Source organism: Pseudoliparis swirei, chromosome 13 (genome assembly GCF_029220125.1).
Source record: "Pseudoliparis swirei isolate HS2019 ecotype Mariana Trench chromosome 13, NWPU_hadal_v1, whole genome shotgun sequence".
In the NCBI taxonomy this organism is placed as follows: Eukaryota; Metazoa; Chordata; class Actinopteri; order Perciformes; family Liparidae; genus Pseudoliparis; species Pseudoliparis swirei.
Window position 1 is genome coordinate 13,516,947 of NC_079400.1, and position 25,683 is coordinate 13,542,629.

The following is a 25,683-nucleotide window of genomic DNA, read 5'->3' on the forward strand; positions in this document are numbered from 1 at the left end:
TTTTTTGTGCTTCCTTTTAATTAATTAATCTGGTTGCTGAAGATGTGTATGATCAAAGCTTTGAGTCGGCATGGATGATGTCATTATGTAACACAGTGCTGGGGACACACATCAGACTTACAGATTGTGAGTGCTGCTGAGTTGAGCATCCAGAGTCTCCAGCTCACTTTTAGCTGAGGAAACAGAAAACAAGACGTTAACGCATGAGAGACGATTGACGGTCGCATAGATTTAACGACTTTCATGCTAAGCTCGACACGCAGCAACAGAAACACAGCGATGCATCCAGAGAGGTGAGACTGCAGCATATTCAAAAGCCTTTAACGGGGGTTTCAACATGTTTGTGAGAACCAGCCGGCAACTTCGGGTTCTGCCCAGTGATGCAGAGTATGCTTTAGGGCGGGGCTTACTGTGATCGTCAGGTCACTGCTATTACCATTTATACATATATATATACAGGACTGTCTCAGAAAATTAGAATATTGTGATAAAGTTCTTTATTTTCTGTAATGCAATTAAAAAAACAAAAATGTCATGCATTCTGGATTCATTACAAATCAACTGAAATATTGCAAGCCTTTTATTCTTTTAATATTGCTGATTATGGCTTACAGCTTAAGAAAACTCTAAAATCCTATCTCATAAAATTGTTATATTTCCTCAGACCAAGTTAAAAAAAAGATTTATAACAGCTGAATGTTTGTCAAGGCTCAGGAAACCCTTGCAGGTGTTTCGAGTTAATTAGACAATTCAAGTGATTTGTTTAATACCCTACTAGTATACTTTTTCATGATATTCTAATATTTAGAGATAGGATATTTGAGTTTTCTTAAGCTGTAAACCATAATCAGCAATAAATCAGAATAAAAGGCTTGCAATATTTCAGTTGATTTGTAATGAATCCAGAATGCATGACATTTTTGTTTATTTAATTGCATTACAGAAAATAAAGAACTTCATCACAATATTCTAATTTTCTGAGACAGTCCTGTATATATATATATATATACATATAAACATACATATAGAGATATAAATATATATACATATATATATGTGTCTATATATATTTATAGAAATACATGCATATATACATATGTATAAATACATGTATATACATATATATATGTATATATACATATATATATACATATATATACATATATATATATATATATGTTTATATATGTACAATATACATGTATACAGAGACTGTCCGTCACTTCTATGTAATAATATAATTTAATTTCCTATCACGGGTTACAAAAAACAACAACAAGGCAACGGCCATTATCCCAGATGGCGATTGCTAAGTTGCTGAAGTCGAGGCTTTAGAGCAACGCTCCACGAGCCAATGAGGGCGTCCCCTTCCTACAGAGAGTATGTTAGAGCTCAAGGGAATACAGTGTGATCTGGGGGGACTCAGTACACACAGGAACTCAGCTGGTCTCCGAGACAACTACACTGTACTGTAAACCCCCTCAGTGTTCACCTTGAGCCAGGAAGTCGTCCATGTTGTCCTTGAAGGGCTGCAGGTTGTCCTCGTCGGACACCTTGCACACCTTCTCCACTTCTGATGTACACGCTAAGAAAAAACATCAGAAGTGGAACTGATTAGCGAGCAGCACATTTTAAATGAAATACAAGAGATATCTTAAGACTTAGAGAGATATTATTTATTATTATTTTATTTAAACCTTCCAGATGTGTAATCTACCTTCAGCAGCCATTAGTGAACCAACAGCCACAATGACTGAGGCTGATACTATGTAAGCTAGATACTGTGTGTATGGGGGGCGGGTGGGGGTGGAGGGGGCGTGTGTGCTTGCGTGAGTATGTGTGTCTTTGAGCGCACGCGTATGTGTGCGTTTGAGTGCATGTGTGCGTGCCTATGAGTGTGTGTGTTTGTTTGTTTGTGTGTGTGTGTGTGCATGTGTGTGAGTGTTTGTGTGTGAGTGTTTGTGTGTGTGTGTGCATGTGTGTGAGTGTTTGTGTGTGTTTGTGTGTGTGTGTGTGTTACCTCTCAGGTCTTTCTTGAGTCGATTCAGGTCTTTCTGAAAGTCTTCAAACTTCATTTGTGATGACTGAAACAGGTCGTGAGGCTCAGGGAGAGGGTACACACACGTCTCTCTGCCAGCATCCTGGGGATGGGCCGACAGGCACACACACACAGACACAATAACATGTCAAAAACAATTGGGACAAATGTCTGATATTGTTTTTTTAAATGTTGTTTTACAACTCACACTCCATGAAACACTAAATAAGTAAAGAATGATGACTCATGATGACCCAAAGTAAACAATGACATTTGTTATGAATCATATGATGAAATGTGGTGTGTAAATGTTGTTTGTTGTCCTGGGTTTGCTTTGTGAGACTAATGTGAGATGATAGAAATATGCAAAAAATTAGCATTGGACAAAGATAAGAGTCAGCAAAAAAAAGGTAGAGTGACAGCGTGGGCGTGTGGTGGCTGGGGCGTGGTTAGGCTCAGCTGTGGAGCGGGGTAGGGGGGTGGCTCAGGGAACAGGTGCCGAATTGGGAAGAGGAAGAGGCCTAATTGGCCTCAGCTGTAGGGAATCAGGGTGATTACGTCTCTCCCCTTCATCAGCTGCAATGGAGATGAGGGACGGGACCGGCAGAGCAGAGACACACATACAGTATATTGTCCAATTCAATTCAATTCAGTTTATTTGTATAGCCCATTTCCACAAATTATAAATGTGTCTCAGAGTGCTTTACAATCTGTACATATAGACATCCCTGTCCCAGAACCTCACATCGGATCAGGAAAAACTCCCACCCTGAATTTTCTCATTCCTTGGTGCTGGGGGGGGGACGGGGACCAGGAGATTGTGACATGAATTGTTACAGGAAGAAAGTATTTGACTAAAGTGCTTACCTCATCGAAATGTCTGAGGTAGTAGGCCACGATGTAAGCCAGAAGACTTTTCATGCCGTCCTGCATGTGGAGGAAAGAAAAGAAACATTGATGTTTACTGTGGCTTTGTCCCACCACAGCTTCATGCACTGTATAGAACCTAAAAACATAGTCCAGACAAGTGGACTAAAGACATACACCCTTATAAGTACCACTCTGTCTACTGTATATAGCTAAATTAGCAGCTAGTAAATAACCTAAAGAAGACTGCGATATATTTCTCTTGGATTGTACTCAGGAAGTGGTTTGTTTTTTATACTATGCCCGATTTCCGAAAGTATGAATAATGCAATATGTAACAATACATGGCATTGCAATCCCTTCATCACGATACATGTGGTACCAGCAGATTATTGCCAATACACAGCCCTAATAAACTCAATATTGTGTATGTACACAATATTCCATTCAAGTCCACCATGGACCAGTCAGTCGAGGGCAGGTAGCTGGAGCGGTGATCTTGAGTTTGAGATTCATGAAGTAATTGATCTTCTTCTTTTATAAAGAGCAATTACAGAATTGTTCTTAACGTTTCCGTTTGTTCCCGTCGTTACTCACGCTGCTCTTGACATCTTTGAGCTTGGGCAGGATGTCGAGGGTGAAGCCATCCGCTTGGCCTCGGGTTCGATTGCCGCCGTTCATGAAGTTCCCGAAAGCCAGAATCAGGCCGAGAACCCGCTTCACCGTGGGACTGTCCTGCAACGCCTGCGGAGATAACGGGCTGTGGATCGGTATCACGCTGCCACTTTGCGGATGATACGCCGCTGTTTATCGAGAAAATAACGCACGGAACGGATGTTCTCCACGTGACGTAAACAACGTGACGTAAACAACGAGACGTAAACAACGTGACTAAACAACGTGACTAAACAACGTGACGTAAACAACGTGACTAAACAACGTGACTAAACAACGTGACTAAACAACGTGACTAAACAATGTGACTAAACAACGTGACTAAACAACGTGACTAAACAACGTGGCGTAAACAACGTGACTAAACAACGTGACTAAACAACGTGACTAAACAATGTGACTAAACAACGTGACTAAACTACGTGACGTAAACAACGTGACTAAACAATGTGACTAAACAACGTGACTAAACAACGTGACTAAACAACGTGGCGTAAACAACGTGACTAAACAACGTGACTAAACAACGTGACTAAACAATGTGACTAAACAACGTGACTAAACTACGTGACGTAAACAACGTGACTAAACAACGTGACTAAACAACATGACTAAACAACGTGGCGTAAACAACGTGACTAAACAACGTGACTAAACAACGTGGCGTAAACAACGTGACTAAACAACGTGACGTAAACAACGTGACTAAACAACGTGACTAAACAACGTGACTAAACAACGTGACGTAAACAACGTGGCGTAAACAACGTGACTAAACGTGATACACCGTTGTTTATCAAGAGAATAGCTCCCGCATGTAATGGATGTTCTCCTCCCGCGGCTCTCGAGTGTCTGTCTGTATCGTCTCACCTTGCAAACCTTCTGCAGCGTGTCCAGCTTCTTCGTGATGGACGACATGCACTCAGAGAAGCTGGACTGGAAGAGGATGCAGAAGACTCTGCCGGAGAAGTTGGGGATCAGGGAGAGCTGGTGGAGAAAGCTGCAACACAAGAGGAAACACCGGCTTGGATCCAAAACGTGCTCCGCCCTCTCTCCACTCATTCTGTTATTCTCTCACTCACTGCTCTGGCTTGTCCAGAGGTTTGGAGTTATCCTTGTCCTTGGAGGCCTTGATGTGCTTTTCAATCTTGTCCAGCTCCTCCTGTTGCGCCCTCTGAGGGAGAGACACGAGAGACCGCCGTTCACATTGCAAAACCGTGACAGTGGAAAGTGTCTCTGACAGCATCACTTGGACGTATTTTAGTCAAAATACTTGCGATGGACTTTAAAGGTATGTGAAAACCATACTGAATCAGGAATATGTGTCCAAGAAGTTGGAAGTTGAAAATTAAATTGACTTCTAGTTTTGTAGTTATGACACCGTATTAAAATGTGGATACAATTCATATCGGCATTGTGCATAACAACATACAAAAACCGGATCATTGTAATTCAATCTAAAAAACACTATATAAGAAAGCTGCCATCCTATTGAGAAAACCTCTGAGTTGAAACCATTAACATCAGATTACATTTCAATGACGCTGTAGTGGCCATTTGTCGTACGAAATCAAACAAAACTATAAATCAAACCGCAACTGATGCACCGTGGGTTTCGGTGTTGACGCATGCAAAAAAAGGTAATGTCCATTTCCACCTGTTATTATTCTGATAGATTATTTCTTAAACCAACAAAAAAGAACAAACAAAATGTTGACACGTCCTCTCCGTGCTGTGGTAAAAAACCATTGGCCACCCTGGTGCATGCTGGTCCTGTGCCTACCCACCTCTACATATAACCACAGGTGCCCAGTGTTACCCAATCAGTGAATCTAAAACTAAATATATTAAACTAAACTACAACTATCATAAGAAACAACTAACATATCAAAAATAAATATAACCTAAATAAGCAATAAATAATAAATTTTACTTTACAATAAAACCTAAATACAAATGTCAAATTAAATAGCTCCAATAGACGCCTTTATCCGAAGCGACTTACAATCATGTTACATTTATCAGGGTTAAGTGTCTTGCTCAAGGACTCATTGACTAGGGCAGAGATTGAACCACTAACCCCCTGATTGAAAGACAGACCTGCTAACCACTGACCCACAGTCGGCTCTTCTAACCTACTAACCTTCCACCAGACGTGTTCATCAGCATTAATCATACGAGGGTCAGCATACAATCAGGAATGTGCTACCTGTAGGAAAGACTAGCTCCGAAAAGTGTACAACAAGGACTCGACCCCCCGGACCTCCTTAACCGACAAGTGGTCAGACCCCATCGTAGTCAGACGGCGCAGAGCAGAGGTGTCAAACTCATGTTCATCGTGGGCCACATCAGCATCATGGCCGCCCTCTCAAAGGGCCGGAAACACGTTATAAACTCCTCGAACATATTGTTAAATAACTCTCTATTTGCATTTGATTATTGTTTATTTGAGTGGAGAAATATTGTACATAAGAAAATGTCTCTAATATTAAAAAATAAATCCATTTAATTTGAAACTTTCAAAATAAAAACACAACATTTTTCTTCAATTTCTTTAAGAAAAGGGGATCACATGTCTTTCAAGCCGTCAGGGGCCACATAAAATGATGTGGCGGGCCGGATTTGTCCCGTGGGCCTTGTGTTTGACACCTGTAGTGTAGAGTGGGTGCTGCTCACATTTTCGTACAGGGCCTGCAGGGTCTCCAGGTCCACCACGGTGTTGTCCAAGTTCAGGATGGCTGAGGACAGAGAAGAGATGTCACAAGTCTGTTGAGCAGTCGAGGATCCTGCAGTGTTTTAGGGTGCCATGGTTCTAGTGTCGGCTAGTACGTGGCCCAAATGTCCTTACAGTCAGCAGACACACACCTGCACCGGTGTTGGTTAAAAGTAACAGACAGCATATCTTTGCCTTCAATGCTTTTCTTGTCAGGTTTATTCGAGGTCAGACATAACTAGACAAATAACCATCCACTTAATATACATATATATACTGTAGGTAGGTACATTATAGTATGATAGAGCTTTCTCATCCTTTGGGCACATTCATCTCCCCTTCGACAGTGTAATATGAGACTAATTGGTTAGATGAATATTTCCCCCTAGGTACCCTGTGTGGTATACAGCTATCTACGTGGTGGTATTTGATGAGGAATGTATATTGAATATCAAGCCATTACCAAGGGGATGAACTCACCATGCTGGATATCTTTCATGTCAAGATGCAGCGAGGACATGAGGATTCCCACCGCCTGAGAGCGTTTGTTGTTCAGGAGCTTCACGACCTAAACACAGAGATATGAAGCTCAGACGTGCTGCAGCTTTGACCTGAATGTGCATTTTGTAATTCTATATTTTCACTAATATGGTACAAACGATTGTGCTGTGACTTTAAGACAAATACATATGGCTCTAAAGGATGAATAATGTACATAATCCATGAAAGCGTGGTGAAATGACTGAAAGTTACATTACACACATTGTGTACAGATTGTAAAATCCTTTACGGCAAATTTATAATTTGTGATGTTGGGCTATATAAAATAAATTGATGTAAACAACGCGACGTAAACAACGCGACGTAAACAACGCGAAGTAAACAACGCGACGTACACAACGCGATGTACACAGCACGGCGTACACAGCGCGGCGTACACAGCGCGGCGTACACAGCGCGACGTACACAACGCGACGTACACAACGCGACGTACACAACGTGATGTACACAGCGCGACGTACACAGCGCGACGTACACAGCGCGGCGTACACAGTGCGACGTACACAACGCGACGTACACAGCGCGACGTACACAACGTGATGTACACAACGCGACGTACACAACGTGATGTACACAGCGCGACGTACACAGCGCGACGTACACAGCGCGACGTACACAGCGCGACGTACACAGCGCGACGTACACAACGCGACGTACACAACGCGACGTACACAAACACAGCGCGACGTACACAGCGCGACGTACACAACGCGACGTACACAACGCGACGTACACAACGTGATGTACACAGCGCGACGTACACAGCGCGACGTACACAGCGCGACGTACACAGCGCGTACAGCGCGGCGTACAACGCGACGCATACAACGCGATGTACACAGCGCGACGTACAGCGCGACGTACACAGCGCGATACAGCGCGACGTACACAACGCGACGTACACAGCGCGACGTACACAGCGGCGTACACAGCGCGTACACAACACAGCGCGCATACACGCGACGCGTACAACGTGACGTACACAACGCGACGTACACAACGCGACGTACACAATGCGACGTACACAACACAGCGTACACATCGCGACGTACACAACGTGATGTACACAGCGCGACGTACACAACGTGATGTACACAATGCGACGTACACAACGTGATGTACACAGTGCGACATACACAACGCGGCATACACAGCGCGACGTACACAGTGCGGCGTACACAGCGCGACGTACACAACGCGACGTACACAACACGACGTACACAGCGCGGCGTACACAACGCGACGTACACAGCGCGACGTACACAACGCGACGTACACAACGCGACGTACACAGCGCGACGTACACAACGCGACGTACACAACGCGACGTACACAGCGCGACGTACACAACGCGACGTACACAGCGCGACGCGTACAGCGCGTACACGTATACAGCGGCGTACACAACGCGACGTACACAACGGCGTACACAGTGCGACGTACAGCGCGGCGTATACAGCGCGGCGTACATACAACGTGATGTACACAGCGCGACGTACACAACGCGACGTACACAACGCGACGTACACAGCGCGGCGTACACAACGCGACGTACACAGCGCGACGTACACAACGCGACGTACACAACGCGACGTACACAGCGCGGCGTACAGGCGACGTATAACGCGACGTACAGCGCGACGTACAACGCGACGTACACACGCGACGTATACAGCGCGACGTAACAGCGCGGCGTACACAACGCGACGTATACAGCGGCGTACAGCGGCATACAACGCGACGGCGTACAGCGCGACGTACAGCGCGGCGTACACAGTGCGACGTACACAACGCGTCGTACAACGCGGCGTACACAGCGCGCGTACACAGCGCGTACGCGACATACAGCGCGACATACACGCGGCGTACACACGCGACGTACAAGCGCGCGACGTATACAGCGCGACGTACACAGCGGCGTATACACGCGACGTACACAACGCGACGTACACAGCGCGGCGTACACAACGCGACGTACACAACGCGACGTACACAACGCGACGTACACAACGCTCCGTACACAACGCTCCGTACACAACGCTCCGTACACAGTGCGACGGACACAGCGTGACACGTGAAGTTGAGTTTTAAGAAGGTCATTCATATAAATGTGTTGTTGTTGTTGTTGCTGTTGTTGACCTTACAGGCGCTACAATACTACCTGTACACACACATCATGTAACACACACACCTGCTTGGCCTTGGACTTGGTGATGGTGTCCGAGAGCGGCTGCTTCTTCTCCTTCACGGCTGTTTTGGAGAACAACTCCACAAACTCCTCGAAGTCCATGTCGGGCTCCTCGATTGTCTCCCACACCAACGAAGAAGAAACCTCCCTGAGAAACACAAAAGCGCCCGATGGATGGAGGGAAGGTTTCAGCATGAGGAGGTATGATTACACAATTATTCTGGCTTTCAAAAATCACGAGGAACCTTTAGAAAACAGCTCTAGCAAGAAAACGATTGTTCTAATATGAAAAATGTTAAAGCGTGATGTTTTCACACGTTGTCCAACGTTTCTACGATGCTGATTAAAACCGTTTGCTCATAAAATTAGCGCATACATTCATTCAAATATCACTTCTGCATCACATAGCATTGAGGAAATATAAGATATCAGAGTTGAGGCTCAAGAAATGCAATATTTACCGAGTAACTCTTGTTACAACTAATGTGTCTCTCTTTTAGGGACTTCCTAAAATAAATAAAAAAGTAAAACTATATAGATATGTATATATGTGTGTGTGATGTTTTTAAAGATCTAAGTACTTCAGTCGGCACCGATGGACATGGAGTTGAGAGCCACAGTAGATTTAAACATTGTTAATACTATAATATATAATAATAAAAGCCTCGTCCTTTAGGTCATATTACATCAGATGGTGTCTTTGAACTACTTTCTGCATCTCATGTTCTCACACTGTTCTCGGTCATCTTGAGGCTTTCTGGGCTACACCTTCCTTACTTCTTGGTGTTCAGCTGGATCCGGGTCCAGTAGAGGGGCTTCATGGGTCTGGGCGGCTCCACCACCGCCTTCCTGGCGGGCTTCTCCTGGGTCAGACCCAGAGCGTACAGCCCGAACGGCAGAGGAGGCGGCAGGGACCCCAGAGCTCCTGGGAGAGCTGCGGGAACACCGAAGACTCCCGGTGGAGGAGGGGGTGGAGGAGGCCCGCAGCCTGGAGGTGGCGGTGGTGGAGGAGGTGGGCCTCCTATTCCTGGTAATGGTGGAGGCGGAGGTGGAGCAATGCCGCCAGGGAGAGGAGGAGGGGGTGGGGGTTGAGCAAGGCCACCTGGAAGTGGAGGAGGTGGGGGTGGAGGTGGAGGAGCTGCTAAACCAAAGGGTAATGGGGGTGGAGGTGGAGGAGCTGCTAAACCAAAGGGTAATGGAGGTGGAGGTGGAGGAGCTGCTAAACCAAAGGGTAATGGGGGTGGAGGCGGAGGAGCGGACATTTCGCCTCCTGGTAGTGGCGGGGGAGGAGGTGGCGGGGGAGGAGGTGCCACAATCTGTCCGTGTAAAGGAGGTGGAGGTGGAGGTGGAGGCTGACACAAACACGTGGAGCCATCCTGCAGGGAGTCGTTGGCTCCGCCCGGCTCAGGCCCTCTGAAGGCGGAGCCTCCGTCCATGGGCGACGTCTGCACCGACTTGGCCTCCAGGCCGCCCGGAGGGGTCGCCGCCTCCGTCTGCAGGTGGGCGTCGCACACCGCCCTCAGCAGCCCCTCCTCGCCCCCGCACTCCCGGTCCGTGGTGGAGGGGGCGGGCTTCGGGCCGTCGGGGTCCAGGGGGAGGGGCTGCTGCTCCAGCTCAGTGATCTTAGTCTGGAGGTCCTCGATGGTCTGCTCCAGCTGCAGGATGACGCTGATGTGCTTCTCCTTCAGCTTGGTTGAAGGAAGGACGCGCTCCTCCTGCAGAGAAGAGAAGGAAGAGATCTCTTAGTACAACATGTCCATCAAGGCAAATGAAGAAGGACTTATGTCATTAAATAAATACGTCCTCGAGTTGTTGACTTCAAGACTTTTCTCCGCCTGCCTGGTCAAAGCACTTTCAACTAAACTGAGAGCACAGAGGGGCGGAGTTCAATATAGATGGACAGATGATGGATGACAGAGTTCTTGCTCATGTCGTTCATTCCTTCGCACCGTTTGGGGCGAGAGGTATCCGTTGCACCCACATTAAGAATTCAGTTACGTCTCGTATTGGGGATTTTTACAACCAAAAGAATAACGGGAAGTTCTTCATCGGATGTTCAGGGGATAAAATCAGTACACGACCGATAGGAATGATGTAATTCAAAGATGACACTCTTGAGTAAAGACAGGAAAAATCTCCTTTAAGTAAACTAGAGGAAAATGAAGTGACTGACCACGAGGCTCTCCTTCTGTTGCTGCGTGAAATCCAAGATGGCGGCATGGTGTTCTGAAGAAACAGAGAAATCAGCAGGCCGCACAATGTAGTACAAACTAAACTCTGTACACAGGGCTCATATATATATATATATATATATACATACATGTATACATATATATATAAATATATATTAATATATATATTTTATATATATATATTAGTGCTGTGAAAAATAACGCGTTAACTCAGTTAATTAAATTACAGGATAAACTAGTTTTGTTTTTTTAACGCATTTAACGCATGCGCAGAATGAGCTTCCAATCCGTCTGTTGTTGGTCGTCTCGAACCAGCAGCATGTCATTCTGTCTCTACGTGTCGCGTTAACACGGCTCCGATCTCCGTCTCGCCCGCCGCAGAGCTCGGATGCCGGCGTGTCCGCGCACATCGGGACGAAAAAAAGCCACTTGCACCCCCCCCCCCCCACCCCCCCGTCAACAACTCTTCTCGGAGCTCTTGCCTGTCTTGAGAGCCCTGTAAATGTATATATGTGATTAATCATGATTAATCCACAGAAACCTGTGATTAACCTGATTAAAAATTGTAATCGTTTCACAGCCCTAATATATATATGTGTTATGTAACTTATGTACTAAACTAATTCAACAAATCCAAACCACGACCTTTTCATAGGCCGAACCTAAACCTAACCAGGTAGCTTTGTTGCTTCAGTAAACCTATAAACTAAGAAAGCATATTTATTGAAATTGTATTTACATTTTTATATATTTATTTTTGCAAATTTCAAACAATCAAACAAAATAAAAAAAATCCCAACAAAGATAGATGAATATCTCAGTGCAGGAAGAAACAACTAGGTTTATTTGAAGCATCCACCTGTATAATATTTTACATTTTATAAAATTACAAACATGAAATGAAAAATGCAGAAGACAGACAACAAAAGAAAAATGAAAGAAAAATAATCGAATTATATTGCGTCTGCTGTACACCTGTAACAAGTGGAAACTGAACCTTTTCAGAGGACAGTTTTTGAAGTTGTTCCTGGAGCATCACAGTTTTAAGTGTAGAGCTGAACGAGGGGTTTAAAACAGTGATTCAACTTTTACGCAATAACTATAACACACTAGGATGTGTGATATATGTAAAATCGATACTGCTGTGTGGATATATATTTATCCCTGCACTTCTCGCACTCTCCACTTCTTCTGGCGCTACTGTATATAGCCATTCCTTTTGTATATACTTTAAGTCACTTTCTAAAACTTCTTAGACCGTTGCACTGTTTTGCACTGTTTGTTCTGTACTGCACTATTTGTTTTGTTTTGTTTGTTCTGTATTGTATTGTGTTGTAATGTATATTTTGTGTAAGCACAGAGACACTTTACCAAGTCAAATTCCTTGTTTGTGCAAACTACTTGGCCAATAAAACTGATTCTGATTCTGATCTGAAGTGTTTGAGAGTATTTACATTGGTATTCAGGAAAATGTTTCACCCCAAAAGAAGTGACATCTAGTTGGGAATGTGAGTAAATCGAACAGACAGTGTGTTATTTACACAATCTGTGTGTGTTCATTTGAATCATCATATACCAGGCTGTATGAGAAACTCTGAAGTGAAACATATTCTCCTCATAATAAGGTGCCATCATAATAAAAACAAGCTTGAAAAAGCGAAGTATAGAGTTTCATCTATACAAAGTATTATTTGTCTAGTAATCTCTCCTCATGAGAAAACTGATTATGAGATTATGAAACAGAGATACATATTCACCCTGCACAACATACAGAAATGAGTCCTCACCTTGACTGTCTTCTGGAATGCCAACGCAACACCGAGTTGGAATAAAGACAGGGAAATAAAAAAAGGGGAAATAATCAAACACAAAAGTCAAGATTCTTGCATAAAACTGAAGGAGATGAAATCATAACAACAGTGAGGACTTTATACTATACTATACTATACATTTCAAGGTTCAAGGTTTTTTATTTGCCATCTGTGCCTCGCCCAACAGTCCAGACACATTGAAATCCTTTTGCAGTCAACAGAGGTACAAACACACTATAATAATAAGAAAACACACTGTACATAAGGTGGTAGAATATACAGTATTAGTTAATAAAAAAACAGGTCATCAACATAAAAAAGGAGAGGGCAGAAGTTAATACATAAATAGGCTAGCGCTGAGTGCTGCTCCAGCTTGTGAAAAGAAAAGAGGGGAAAGGGGAGTTATATGGGGATATTGCACATTTGAGAGGTGGGGGGAGGTTATGTAAGCTATGTTATGTGAGGTACTATGTATTATCTATTATTTGGATGCTATTGGAGCCAACATTTGTGAATATGATCCCCCCCCCTCTCATCTCACACAGTGTAAACACTGTGCACCATTAATACAAACAGCTCAGCGCACTGACCGTTTAATAATGACTCCATAAATAAGAGCTGCAGTAGAGAACGTGGTGCTGTCTTATCGTCCCTGTCACCAGCTGGGGTCAAGTGGACCAGGTGGACCAGGTGTTGATCCTACCTGCCTCTGTGGGTTTAAAGACGGCCCTGTTGTCTCCACCTGGCCGGACTGGAAGCCAGGGCCCCTTCAGCGGCCCCCCCGGTGGTTTCCCCTCCAGGGCCTCCAGGGAGTGAGGCGGCTGGTTCACGGCTGCCCACGTGTACAGCTGGTCATGCTGGGGAAGAGCACATGGTTTAAAGGCTCTCTTCTCCATGTCACTGGGTTTCCTCATGGCGTCATGCAAACACATAGCTCGTGTTGGCAGCGTGTCATCTGAAGACATTCTGTACAGTCTGCACACCCCACATCTGTTTTATGTCACACAGTCATACGAACATCATTCATGGTAAATAGTTCATCCAAAAACCATGAGCACTAGGCTCTGTGGTCTCTGACGGAGGCCCTAAAGAACCCAAAAAAGTGAGAAGATGTACATTTAATGTTAATACATCATATGTTCTGACTATAGAGTTGTAGCATTTGATTTGATTTGACAATTCAATATACTGTGCAAAGAACGGATCATAACCGTTAATGCTGAGAGGCTCCTTTAAGAAGTTAGGATAAGATATATCTTTTGTAAAGAATTATTCTGAATTACAGAAAGAAAAGTTTTAATTATTAACATGTTTGTCATGTACATGGCTGCCTGGGAAATTGTTTCATTCCTTTAATCTAAGAGTAAAAGATAACTTAGTTTTTATTCAATGTAATCTTAAATGTCAGTTATACCAACATAACCTGAATCTAACAGCCAAGTGGATACTGAAGCATTCAGCCACTAGTTTTAAGAGTTAAAAGAGTGTAACGGAGTGATGGGGAAACATGTTTAGTCCCCCTGGTGCTCATTGGCTGCGAGGAGCCACAGACACAGCTGTGCACAGCATGGAAGCCGTAAAAAAACTTAAATAACTCAACTTCAAAGTTGGGGAAATGTGTTTGAGGTGTGAATACGTACGTTGAACTTGGCTGATGCTGGTGAGGCGATGTGGGTGGGGCTTCCTCCCAGCTGCTCCCTGAAGCAGTCAGTGAAGGGCAACAGGAGGCCCATGGCCAAGACCCTGGAGCAGAGCCTCTTGGCCTCCTCCGGCTCCTCCTCCCGCTGCTGCTGCTGCTGGAACAGCCTCTCCAGGAGAGTTCGCCCTGCACAGCCGATGGGGAACACAAGGTGATGTCACGAAATATGCAGCAATTTAAGAGACGAGAGAACCCCGTCAGGCGGGCCCTGGAGTACATTGTTTCTGTCAGCCTGTGGAAGGATGGCACGATCAGTCTATCAGAGGCTACTTGGTGTTAGTTTTAGCTGGATGTATCCATTCACCCTGCACGGCCCCATCGTGCACATCGAACTCTAACTCTACGATGGGAAAATCGGGTTTCAGTTATGTAAACACGGCTTCTGCCTCACATGACATTCAAACTCCAGTGATTTACCATGGCACTCCTTTCACATTGTCAAACTCACCATGAACAAGTTCAGAGAGGATGAAAGTTAATGTGGCAGATGGAAAATAGTCATTTTAACAGCCATTCTTAATTTGGGTATGTTATGCTAATAGCGGCTAATGTAGCTCCAAGACAAACGGCTTCCTATGGTTCTGAAAAGTGAAGTCATTCTCATGACCACCAGGGGGCGACTCTGGTTGTATAGAAGTCTATGCTTCATGTGTTAAAGCTGCATTCTCTCTCCTGACCACCAGGGGGCGACTCCTCTGGTTGTATATACATCTATACTGCATGTGTTACAGCTGCATTCTCTCTACTGACCACTAGGGGGCGACCCCTCTGGTTGCATAGAAGTCTATGCGTTATGTTTTAAAGCCGCATCCTCTCACCTGACCACCAGGGGGCGACTCCTGTGGTTGTATAGAAGTCTATGCTTCATGTGTTAAAGCTGCATTCTCTCTCCTGACCACCAGGGGGCGACTCCTCTGGTTGTATATAGAAGTCTATATAGTGACTCTACTTCTCTCTTGATGTCTTCCCTCAGTAAACATTGTAAACATGAGTTTATGTCTTAGTTTTTAGTTTAGTTTAGTTTAGTTGATTTCGATCAGCAATAATATACAAAAATCAAAATTTTAACAAAAGAAGAAATTGGCTAACCGAAACGGTCAAGGCTGAAGCTATCAAGCTTATAAGTGCCCTAACCTATGATTTCACGAAAAAACTTATTTCAGAGAACCATATACATATACCTAGATATATATATATACATATATATACACAAACATATATACATATACACATGCACATACATAAATCCACACACATACATATTAACATAAAACAATAAACAAAAACAAAACAAAATTGTCCCCATTAACCGTTACTTATAATGCTTCATCAATGCTGATACGTCTGTACTTCTCCAGAGTCATGTCTTTAAATTTTTTCTTGAATATCAACAGATTTTTACTTTCCTTGAAGTCATCAATTAAAATATTCCACTGTTTCACCCCACAGACAGATAAGCACATGCTTTTTAGAGTCGTATGAGCAATTGGCTGTTTGAAATTCCATCTCCCTCTTAGTTCATACTCTCCTTCTCTATCTCTAAAATTCTTTTGAATATTGCCATTTTGAATATTGCCATTGCATATGTCTCAGTCTCTAGTTTCAAGTTTACAGTTTTAAAAGTGATAGCTGTTACCTGTTTTTTTAAGTTAATCTAATGGCTCCTACAAACCGTTACTCTAGTATTCATGAAACTGAATTAGCTGGCGGGGCCTCCAATAGTAATAATGTAGTATTTAGTCCCTTTTATCATGTTTTGTAATGGTATCTAACCATTTTTTTAAACACATTAACTGCCTTGAAACACAGTTTGATGTTTATTCACAAGTACGCCGAAAACAAAATCATGTGAAGATCCCTACGTAACAGAACCCACAATATGTATTAATCCCTCTTGGCGCACCTTAAGTCTCTTGCTTATTCTCATGGTATCTATACTTATCTCACCTTAAGTCTCTCTCATGGTACCTATACTTAGGCTCACCTTATGTCTGTCTCATGGTTCCTATATTTAGGCTCACCTTAAGTCTCTTGCTTATTCTCATGGTTCCTATATTTAGGCTCATCTTAAGTGTCTTGCTTATTCTCATGGTTCCTATACTTAGGCTCACCTTAAGTCTCTTGCTTATTCTCATGGTTCCTATACTTAGGCTCATCTTAAGTCTCTTGCTTAGTCTCATGGTATCTATACTTATCTCACCTTAAGTCTCTCTCATAGTCCCTATACCTAGGCTCACCTTAAGTCTCTTGCTTATTCTCATGGTATCTATACTTATCTCACCTTAAGTCTCTCTCATAGTCCCTATACCTAGGCTCACCTTAAGTCTCTTGCTTATTCTCATGGTTCCTATATTTAGGCTCATCTTAAGTCTCTTGCTTATTCTCATGGTTCCTATACTTAGGCTCACCTTAAGTCTCTTGCTTATTCTCATGGTTCCTATATTTAGGCTCACCTTAAGTCTCTTGCTTATTCTCATGGTTCCTATATTTAGGCTCATCTTAAGTCTCTTGCTTAGTCTCATGGTATCTATACTTATCTCACCTTAAGTCTCTCTCATAGTCCCTATACCTAGGCTCACCTTAAGTCTCTTGCTTATTCTCATGGTTCCTATATTTAGGCTCATCTTAAGTCTCTTGCTTATTCTCATGGTTCCTATATTTAGGCTCATCTTAAGTGTCTTGCTTATTCTCATGGTTCCTATACTTAGGCTCACCTTAAGTCTCTTGCTTATTCTCATGGTTCCTATACTTAGGCTCACCTTAAGTCTCTCTCATGGTTCCTATACTTAGGCTCACCTTAAGTCTCTCTCATGGTTCCTATACTTATGCTCACCTTAAGTCTCTCTCATGGTTCCTATACTTAGGCTCACCTTAAGTCTCTCTCATGGTTCCTATACTTAGGCTCACCTTAAGTCTCTCTCATGGTTCCGATACTTAGGCTCACCTTAAGTCTCTCTCATGGTCCCTATACCTAGGGTCACCTTAAGTATCTTGCTTATTCTCATGGTTCCTATATTTAGGCTCATCTTAAGTCTCTTGCTTATTCTCATGGATCCTATACTTAGGCTCACCTTAAGTCTCTCTCATGGTATCTATACTTATCTCACCTTAAGTCTCTCTCATGGTTCCTATACTTAGGCTCACCTTAAGTCTCTCTCATGGTATCTATACTTATCTCACCTTAAGTCTCTCTCATGGTTCCTATACATAGGCTCACCTGTGAAGACGTCCTGGAAGCCGCAGGTGGAAACCTGCCCGCTGTGAGACCGCGTGGTAGCACAGAGGGGCTGGCTGCCTCCTCCTCTGTGGCCCACCAGATGTTCCCCCGACCCTCCTCCGTCCTCCTCCCTGCTCCTCAGCCTCCTCTCCAGCTCCTCCGTCCAGTCGGCCGAGCGGCTCAGGGTCCCGGCGAGGCTTCGAGAGCGCTGCCTGCGCACCTGATGGCCCATCGTCCTGTCGACGTCCAAACAGATCACTCACAAGGTCAAATACCATCGGGGAACATTACAATGATCGGCTAAAAATAACCAGTGAAGGATATGTTTCACTATTATTATAATATTTCACCACTTGCTACGAAATTATGGACTGTTCATCATTTTAAGTTCTTACACTAGAGAGTTCAATCTTGTAAATACCGCCAATTATCAACTTGTAAACAACTTACATCCATTTAAACCCCTCCCACGAGCGCTAATTGTCCAATCATTGCTTAGCAACAGTTTTCTATGCATGGCGGCCATCTTTCTTCTTCTTTCTTTCTTTTGAAACACGTTGTTCTCCCTTTGAAGTTGTTCTACGGGCTCCATTAGGAACGATACTCTGAGAATTGGCCGATTGTGTTTCATGTTTTTTACTTCATAATATATATTTCGTTAAATGTGTAGAAAAGTTAAACATTTTTGGTATTTTTGTATTTCTCTACCAAAAAGAGAAGAACATTGGGACTCCACTACGTCAGACCGGAAAGGATCCTTCTTATCCCACAAAGGGAATCCACTTCATCTGCAACCCTGACTAACTTCAACTTCACCTGATAGTATAAAAAACGAATCCACGTCTATGTTGAATAGATTATTCATGTCCAAGGTAAAACCAAATCTATAATCACAATAATGGAGTTATTATAATGGATGTCGCAACACCACAGGTACCTGTGGAGGTGATGCTGGGCTCTGCGGGGGGACAGGGGGCTGTGGGAGGGGGACAGCGCCGGGGAGCTGAGCTGTCTTGTGGTGGTCTTGACGTAGGAAGGGAAGATGGGAGGGTAGGGTTTCACCATCGTGATAGAGGAGGTGGAGGAGGTGGAGGAGTGGCTGGACCTGAGCAGTCGTTGGGCCAGCGTGGGGCTCTCCTGGGGAGGCAGCGTGCTCCTCCTGCACCGCGAGGAGGTGGAGGCCCTGGAGCCGGCAGCAGCAGCGGAGGTGGAGGAGCCGTTGGATTCGGACCCAGCGCTCAAGCAGTCCTCCAGGGACTCGGCGCTGGTACCCGAGCCCAGCTGACCCTCGCCTTCATCGAACACGTTCCCTGAGCTCAGCCCGTCGGTGGCTTCAGGGCTCTTGTGGGGGCTTCCTGCGGGCGGAGACCTGGGATCTACATCCACGCCGGGCTCCCTTTCCTCTCCCTCACTTCCTGCCTCCTCTGCATCCTCTGTGGAATTCCCAGCGCTGTCAAATGTGCAATCGGGGAAGCTGTTACCACCGGTCGTCATGGCGACCGGGCTGACTGCCGCCCCCCACCCTCCGTTGGTAGCCATGGTGACGGCTGTGGGAGGGGGCTGCTGCTCCTTTGTGCCCGTGGCCACACAAAGAGAGGTCTCTCTCTCGCTCTGCCCCTTCCCATTGAGCTCTGGACACTCCACCCCATCCGCCTCCTCCCTCCTCTCGGAGGGGGGGCGTGGGGTCGGCTGCCGGTCCGGGTCAGGCGGAGGTCCCGCCTCCAGGAACGACAGGGCATCGGACCCATACTCCAGTTCTGGACTCAGGTCAAGCACCTCAGGAGGAGTTAATGTAACGTCTCCAATGCTCTGCTTCCTCCTCCCCTCTCCTTCCCAGCTCGGGTCCTTGTCTCCTCCTCCCTGCACCTCCCCGGCTGCAGTCACCCCCCCGTGCTGCTGTTGGTGCTGGAGCCGTATGGCGAGCTGGATGTCCGCGAGCAGATCCTCATGGTCAGCCGGCGAGTGGAAGCTGTAGATATCCGTGTCCGACCCGGCGCTGCCCGGCTTCTGCCCTCCATCCTCTGCTGTCGAGGTTTTCACCTCCTGCTTCACCTCCTGCTTCACCTCCTGCTTCACCTCCTGTTTCTCTTCATCCTTTTTTTCCCCTGGCTCCGGTTTCTTCTTCCTTTCAGCCTCGGTGTCCGACGGTCCAAGCTCATCCCCAGACATGTCAGGTGTTTTCGTGTAGTCCGGTTCGTCATGCTGAGAGAGCAACACGTCCTCCTTGGAGCCCGTGACGGAGGAGCATGGGTCTGCCCTCGCCTTCAGGTTGCCCTTTCGCTTCCGGATGGAGAAAACGGAGGACTTGGTCTCAGATTTGTTTTTCTTCTTTCCCGGTCCTTGGCCATGCAGCCCGCCTCCGCCACCTCCGTGCTTACCGTGGAGTTTCTTTCCCCCCTTCTTCGTGGAGTCCCCTCCTCCCTCTCTCCATCCTTCATCCAGTGAAGGATAGCTTCCGTTAGCCGATGCTGCTGCCGCAGCTTTCTTTTGCTTCGCCTCCTGGTTGCCCATGTTGTTGATGGAGAGTGTCTGGCAGCGTCCTGCTTCTCCTCTCAGGTCATGCCTGGGGGATCTCTTCCTGTCTAGAGTGGGGGGGGGGGGGTTTAGATGCCTGGCGGACGTGGAACCGTCTCGGCCTAATCTGTGGATGCACGTCTGGTGGAGGTAGAGGAGGAGCTGCTGGAGCTAACAGGGTTTTTTAAAGCTGTTGTGCGACGATCTTCCTCGTTTCCTGGTGACGGAGGCTGGCGTGGCCGTGATGTTGACGCTGATGCAGGCGTGCACTCCCCCTTCCCTCCTCCCCTCTCTCTCGCTCTCTCTCTCTCTCTGTCTTACCCCTTCTCCTCCCCCTCTCCATCTGCTGAAAGGAGTGACGCAAGCGCGGCATGCTCAGTGGAGGCAGACTGAGAGAGATGAAGAGCATCACAAAGCTACAGGCCTGCAGGAAAAGAGGAATAAAAAGACCTGAGAGGAATACATATGCTGACCACTGTGCCTGTGCTGTGTGGGGGGAGGGGGATGGAGGAGGGGGGGAGGGGTATTATGGGCTGTCACGGCAGTTATTCACATGGCTGCTCACTACATTGCCCATGATGCCCTGACTCCTGCCTACATCACCCATAGTGCTCAGCGTGGGCTGGGTTCCAGTAGAGAGACCTCTCACGCAGCATGATGCTGGTTCTCGTCTCAAAGATGTCCATTTTCAGGTCAACAGCTAACACACACATCTTTATTCTTATTATCAGCTGAAATGAAGTTGAGCCTTATGTTTATAGTGGAGTCAAAGCACACCTGGCTTAACGTTGCAGTCTTTCTACTGGCGATCAGAGGGCGATGCTTCTAGTTGCAAATGTTTAGCCTGGTTGTATAGAAGTCTATGCTTCATTTGTTAAGCTGCATTCTCTCTGATTCAATTCAATTTAATTCAGTTTATTTGTATAGCCCATTCTCACAAATTACAAATTTGCCTCAGAGGGCTTTACAATCTGTACACATAGTATAGATATCCCAAAACCTCACATCGGATCAGGAAAAACTCCCAAACAACCCTTCACGGGGGAAAAAGGGAAGAAACCTTCAGGAGAGCAACAGAGGAGGATCCCTCTCCAGGATGGACAGAACAATAGATGTCATGTGACCAGAAGGAGTCATTGCACAAATTAAAACTCAGAGCATCAACAGGGCCATGGAATAGTTGGTAGTAGAGGGGGTGACTCCTCTGGTTGTATAGAAGTCTATGCTTCATGTGTTAAAGCTGCATTCTCTCCTGACCACCAGGGGGCGACTCCTCTGGTTGTATAGAGTCTATAATGACTCTACTTCTCTCTTGATGTATTCCCTCAGTAAACATTGTAAACATGAGTTTATGTCTCAGTCTCTAGTTTCAAGTCTTCTTCAATACAACATGAAGTTATTTTAGTAAATGATGATATAAAGAGTAAAATAAACCAGAAAGCACGTATGCTTTATGGCGGGGCTACCTATGATTAACGGGTTTCCTCCAGGGTTAAATTAACGTTGGGTTGTAGACTCTATGTAAGGGGGCGTCGGCTTTTTCCCCCATTGATTCCAAACTAGCCTGTTTTTTGTTGGCCTAAATTAGCATCCTAATAACAATAATAACAATATTAAGCTGAAGAACAGATAGACCATGCCAATCAAGCCATCCCTTATTCTTCCACTTTTTATTAAATGAAAAAAAATATAATAATTAAACAATAGTTTCATTGTTCGTCAATTTTTCGTTCTCTAATTTAGTTGCAAAAAATAGGTGTAGGTGTTCTAGCTTTCAATCACACGATCTTACTGAACATATGGAGTTGTCATGTTGTTGTTGTGTATTTTTATTCAGTCAATCATTGCAATCCAATACAATATTATTCTATATAATATACAAAAACAGAAAGACTGAAAAGCAAAAATGCTTATATATTCCTATCCTACATTATTACTAAATCTGATCATTAATGTAAAATAAAGAAAAAGAATGAAGAAAATAAAAAATATTTATATATATTAGGGCTGTGAAACGATTAAAAATTTTAATCAGGTTAATCACAGGTTTCTGTGGATTAATCATGATTAATCCCATATATATTCAGGGTTTTCCTGGGTCAAAAAATCTTTGGTTTGGTGCTCATTGTGTGGATCAAGCAGTGCTGCTCGGTCCATTCAAGCACACCACAGTTGCGTGTTGTGATGAGAAGAAGAGACACGCTTATCAACTTTTGTTTCCCCCATATTATTAAAAAAAATCCCCCAATCAAAAATTCTCGCGCGCCAGCGCGAGCGCGCGCGACGCGATCGACATGTCCGACTCCGCGATCCGAACGTTATGTTGATAAAATTAAAAACATTAAAGAGCGAGAGTTTTTTTTTTTCAGCGAAAGAAATGTGTGGTGGCGAGGTGCATGAGTTAAGCGCCGAATGCGTGCGTCTCACGCTCACGTGAAGGCCCAGAGAGCATTTGCATTGCAGAGCAGTGCTGGCGAGCAGAGCGGAGCTCGCTGCCGCCGAGAGAAGAGTTGGGTGACTTTTTTTCGGCCCGATGCGCGCGCACCTGCCGGCATCCGAGCTCTGCGGCGCGCGAGACGGAGATCGGAGTCGTGTTAACGCGACACGTAGAGACAGAATGACATGCTGCTGGAGAGACGACCAACAACAGACGTATTGGAAGCTCATTCTGCGCATGCGTTAAATGCGGTAAAAAAAAAACTAGTTAAACCTGTAATTTAATTAACTGAGTTAACGCGTTATTTTTCACAGCACTAATATATATATATATATATATTTATATACATCTTCCATATACATATGTTTCAATCACACTTATAACCCTCAAAAATGGTTTTACAAATAATCCTTTTGAAAACCCAAAATAAGTTGACCATTCTTAACGTTGTTCCATAATTCCTCCTCCCTCAGGTGGTCTGTCCTCCTCCCTAAGGGGATCCATCCTCCTCCCTCAAGTGATCTCCTCCTCCCTCTTAGGATCCGTCCTCCTCCCTCAGGGGATCCATGACTTGGTCCAACTTAGCCGGTTCTGTTCCTTAGCTGCTCTCGTTGCTTTCGTACATCAACTTTTTCCTCTTCTTCAGCCTCTCTCGCTCCTCTGTCTGATCTCCATGCAGGTTTTGTTACCCCCCCAGCTCACAGGTGTGCACATTTAACCCCTCCTTGGCTCCGCCCTCTTTTGCTGTCAGGGAGGGAAAGGGCTGGACTGTGCTTTTAATTCCCCCTTTCTTCTACAAACTATAACTATTACCATACTCCTACATGTTTCTGCAGGAAAGGGCTTTCTAGCCAAGCGAACTATTGCTTTAAATGTACGGGTGAAAATAGCCAAATAGCTTCTCACCCATGTGCAACTAAACTATTTGTTACATTATCCCAAATATATCACTGCAAAAAGTGGATCCAGAGGAAGATAGCTCCCCTGGAAACCCAGTTGGCCTGTGGGATCCAGCATGTGTCGGGTCCCTATCAACCCCCTGGATACATCTGGGGAACAGTGAATCAGAACAACCTGGTTCACTATTGTTATGCAAATAAAAATGCAAAGACAGAGCCGGAGGACAATAGACTAAAAGCATGAATTGATACTCGTAAAATCAAATATAGTTAGAGTCAAGCATTTTTAATGTGAACTCATTTTGGAGAAACTTTGGCCAACAACACTGAATCGCCGGAAGATCCTTAACCAAAGAAATCCGGATTCATCAGTGATATTGATAGATTGATAGACATCATTGATGGCCTGACGAGATCAATATGTTTGAGAATCATAGTATTGTATAGCACTGTGGAGTATTTACTGCTCTTTGACTCGAAACTTTAACTGCAGTTGTTCTGAAAATCAAGTGTGGCTGTGGAGAAAAGAGTAATAACAATGTTTGAGTTATTGTAATCAAATTAATATTATTTATATATATATATATATATCATATATAAATTTTTTGAAATACAAATTGCTCTCATGATTTCTGGAATCATGGTGGTGCACTATGATATGAACGACTAATGTCTTTCATGAATGTCTGCCGCACTATTAAATAAAGTCAGTTTAATCTTGAAGCCACTTGATGGCGATATTGCATTATTATTATTATTATTACAGCGACAGCTGATCCAGGGTTACACTACTAGGGGTAACATGTCAGAATATTAGTATCTATCCAAATAGTTTCTGCAATAATGGGTAAATATGTCAACGTTTATACGTTTTATTTTATTGCTCTTCAACTCATATATTCACGTGAACATCAATTACAAATGAAAATTGGGTACAGAGTTGAGTTGCACACATAAATACAAAGTTCCATGTGAACAAACAAGAGTTATGTTTACATTCCTCCCCCAAACACATTGTGTGTATATGTATCAAACATCCCTTCTTCATAAACAATTGTAGAGCCAATTATCTGAGTAATTGTTTCTTACCATCTTACACTCACTTGTGAACAAGACCCCGAGATACTTGAACTCCTTCGCTTGGGACAGGCACTCTGTCCCCACCTGGAGGGAGCAATCCACCGGTTTCCGGCAGAGCACCATGGCCTCAGATTTGGAGGTGCTGACTCTCATCCCTGCCGCTTCACACTCTGCTGCAAAACGCCCCAGTGAGAAACAAAACCAGATTCTACTTATTAGGCCCCACACCTTGAACACTGCTTGGACAGAATACATCATGTTTATATAGTCACAATCAATTCAAAGTTGACCATCATGATGTGGAATACATGATGCCACGTCCCTTTTGTAGACGACATGATACCTCAAACAGCAGGAGTGTATGGTCAGCAGTCCTGGTGACAGTCAGCAGGGCTCTGCTTAGGACCGTGCTGAATCTTTTCATTCCATTGTGATAGCATGAAAGCTTCATGGGCACATCAACCACACTGTGATTCCTCCTCTGGGAAGAATGAATATTTACAGCAAACATCATAATAACACAGCATTGGATTTTGAGTGATCTGTGTCCAAAATGCTGCTGACAGAAATAGCCGGAGGGGTCACCAATTTATTTTTAATTGTGCTCAGGAACCATGAACAGTTGTTCCACCAGCCTGGGGAACTTTCCTATAGAATAAGTTTTGGTTAGCACAATTCTGTTTAGCCTCTTTTCCCTGGAATAGAAGGTTGGTCTGCTGCATTCCAAATCTGAACATAGATCAGGAAAGACAACATTAAATGCAGAGATATCAACCATACTGCCAGTGTGTT

The 25,683-nt window shown here is 44.6% G+C and overlaps 1 protein-coding gene across 1 annotated transcript in view; it reads right to left on the reverse strand.

Annotated features, from left to right (window-relative positions):
* fmn2b (formin 2b) overlaps positions 1-20,472 on the reverse strand; it is a 34,336-nt gene extending 13,864 nt beyond the window's left edge. The window contains exons 1-17 of the mRNA XM_056430509.1: positions 18,899-20,472; positions 17,962-18,197; positions 14,686-14,870; positions 13,749-13,902; positions 13,022-13,033; positions 11,216-11,268; positions 9,820-10,757; positions 9,046-9,190; positions 6,774-6,861; positions 6,257-6,318; positions 4,663-4,754; positions 4,451-4,580; positions 3,503-3,649; positions 2,906-2,965; positions 2,021-2,141; positions 1,493-1,585; positions 122-173 (exon numbers count right to left, since the gene is read on the reverse strand). Of these exons, the coding sequence (XP_056286484.1) occupies positions 122-173; positions 1,493-1,585; positions 2,021-2,141; positions 2,906-2,965; positions 3,503-3,649; positions 4,451-4,580; positions 4,663-4,754; positions 6,257-6,318; positions 6,774-6,861; positions 9,046-9,190; positions 9,820-10,757; positions 11,216-11,268; positions 13,022-13,033; positions 13,749-13,902; positions 14,686-14,870; positions 17,962-18,197; positions 18,899-20,472 (4,142 nt within the window). The remainder of the gene's footprint in view (positions 1-121; positions 174-1,492; positions 1,586-2,020; positions 2,142-2,905; positions 2,966-3,502; positions 3,650-4,450; positions 4,581-4,662; positions 4,755-6,256; positions 6,319-6,773; positions 6,862-9,045; positions 9,191-9,819; positions 10,758-11,215; positions 11,269-13,021; positions 13,034-13,748; positions 13,903-14,685; positions 14,871-17,961; positions 18,198-18,898) is intronic.
* Positions 20,473-25,683: the final 5,211 nt, after the last annotated feature.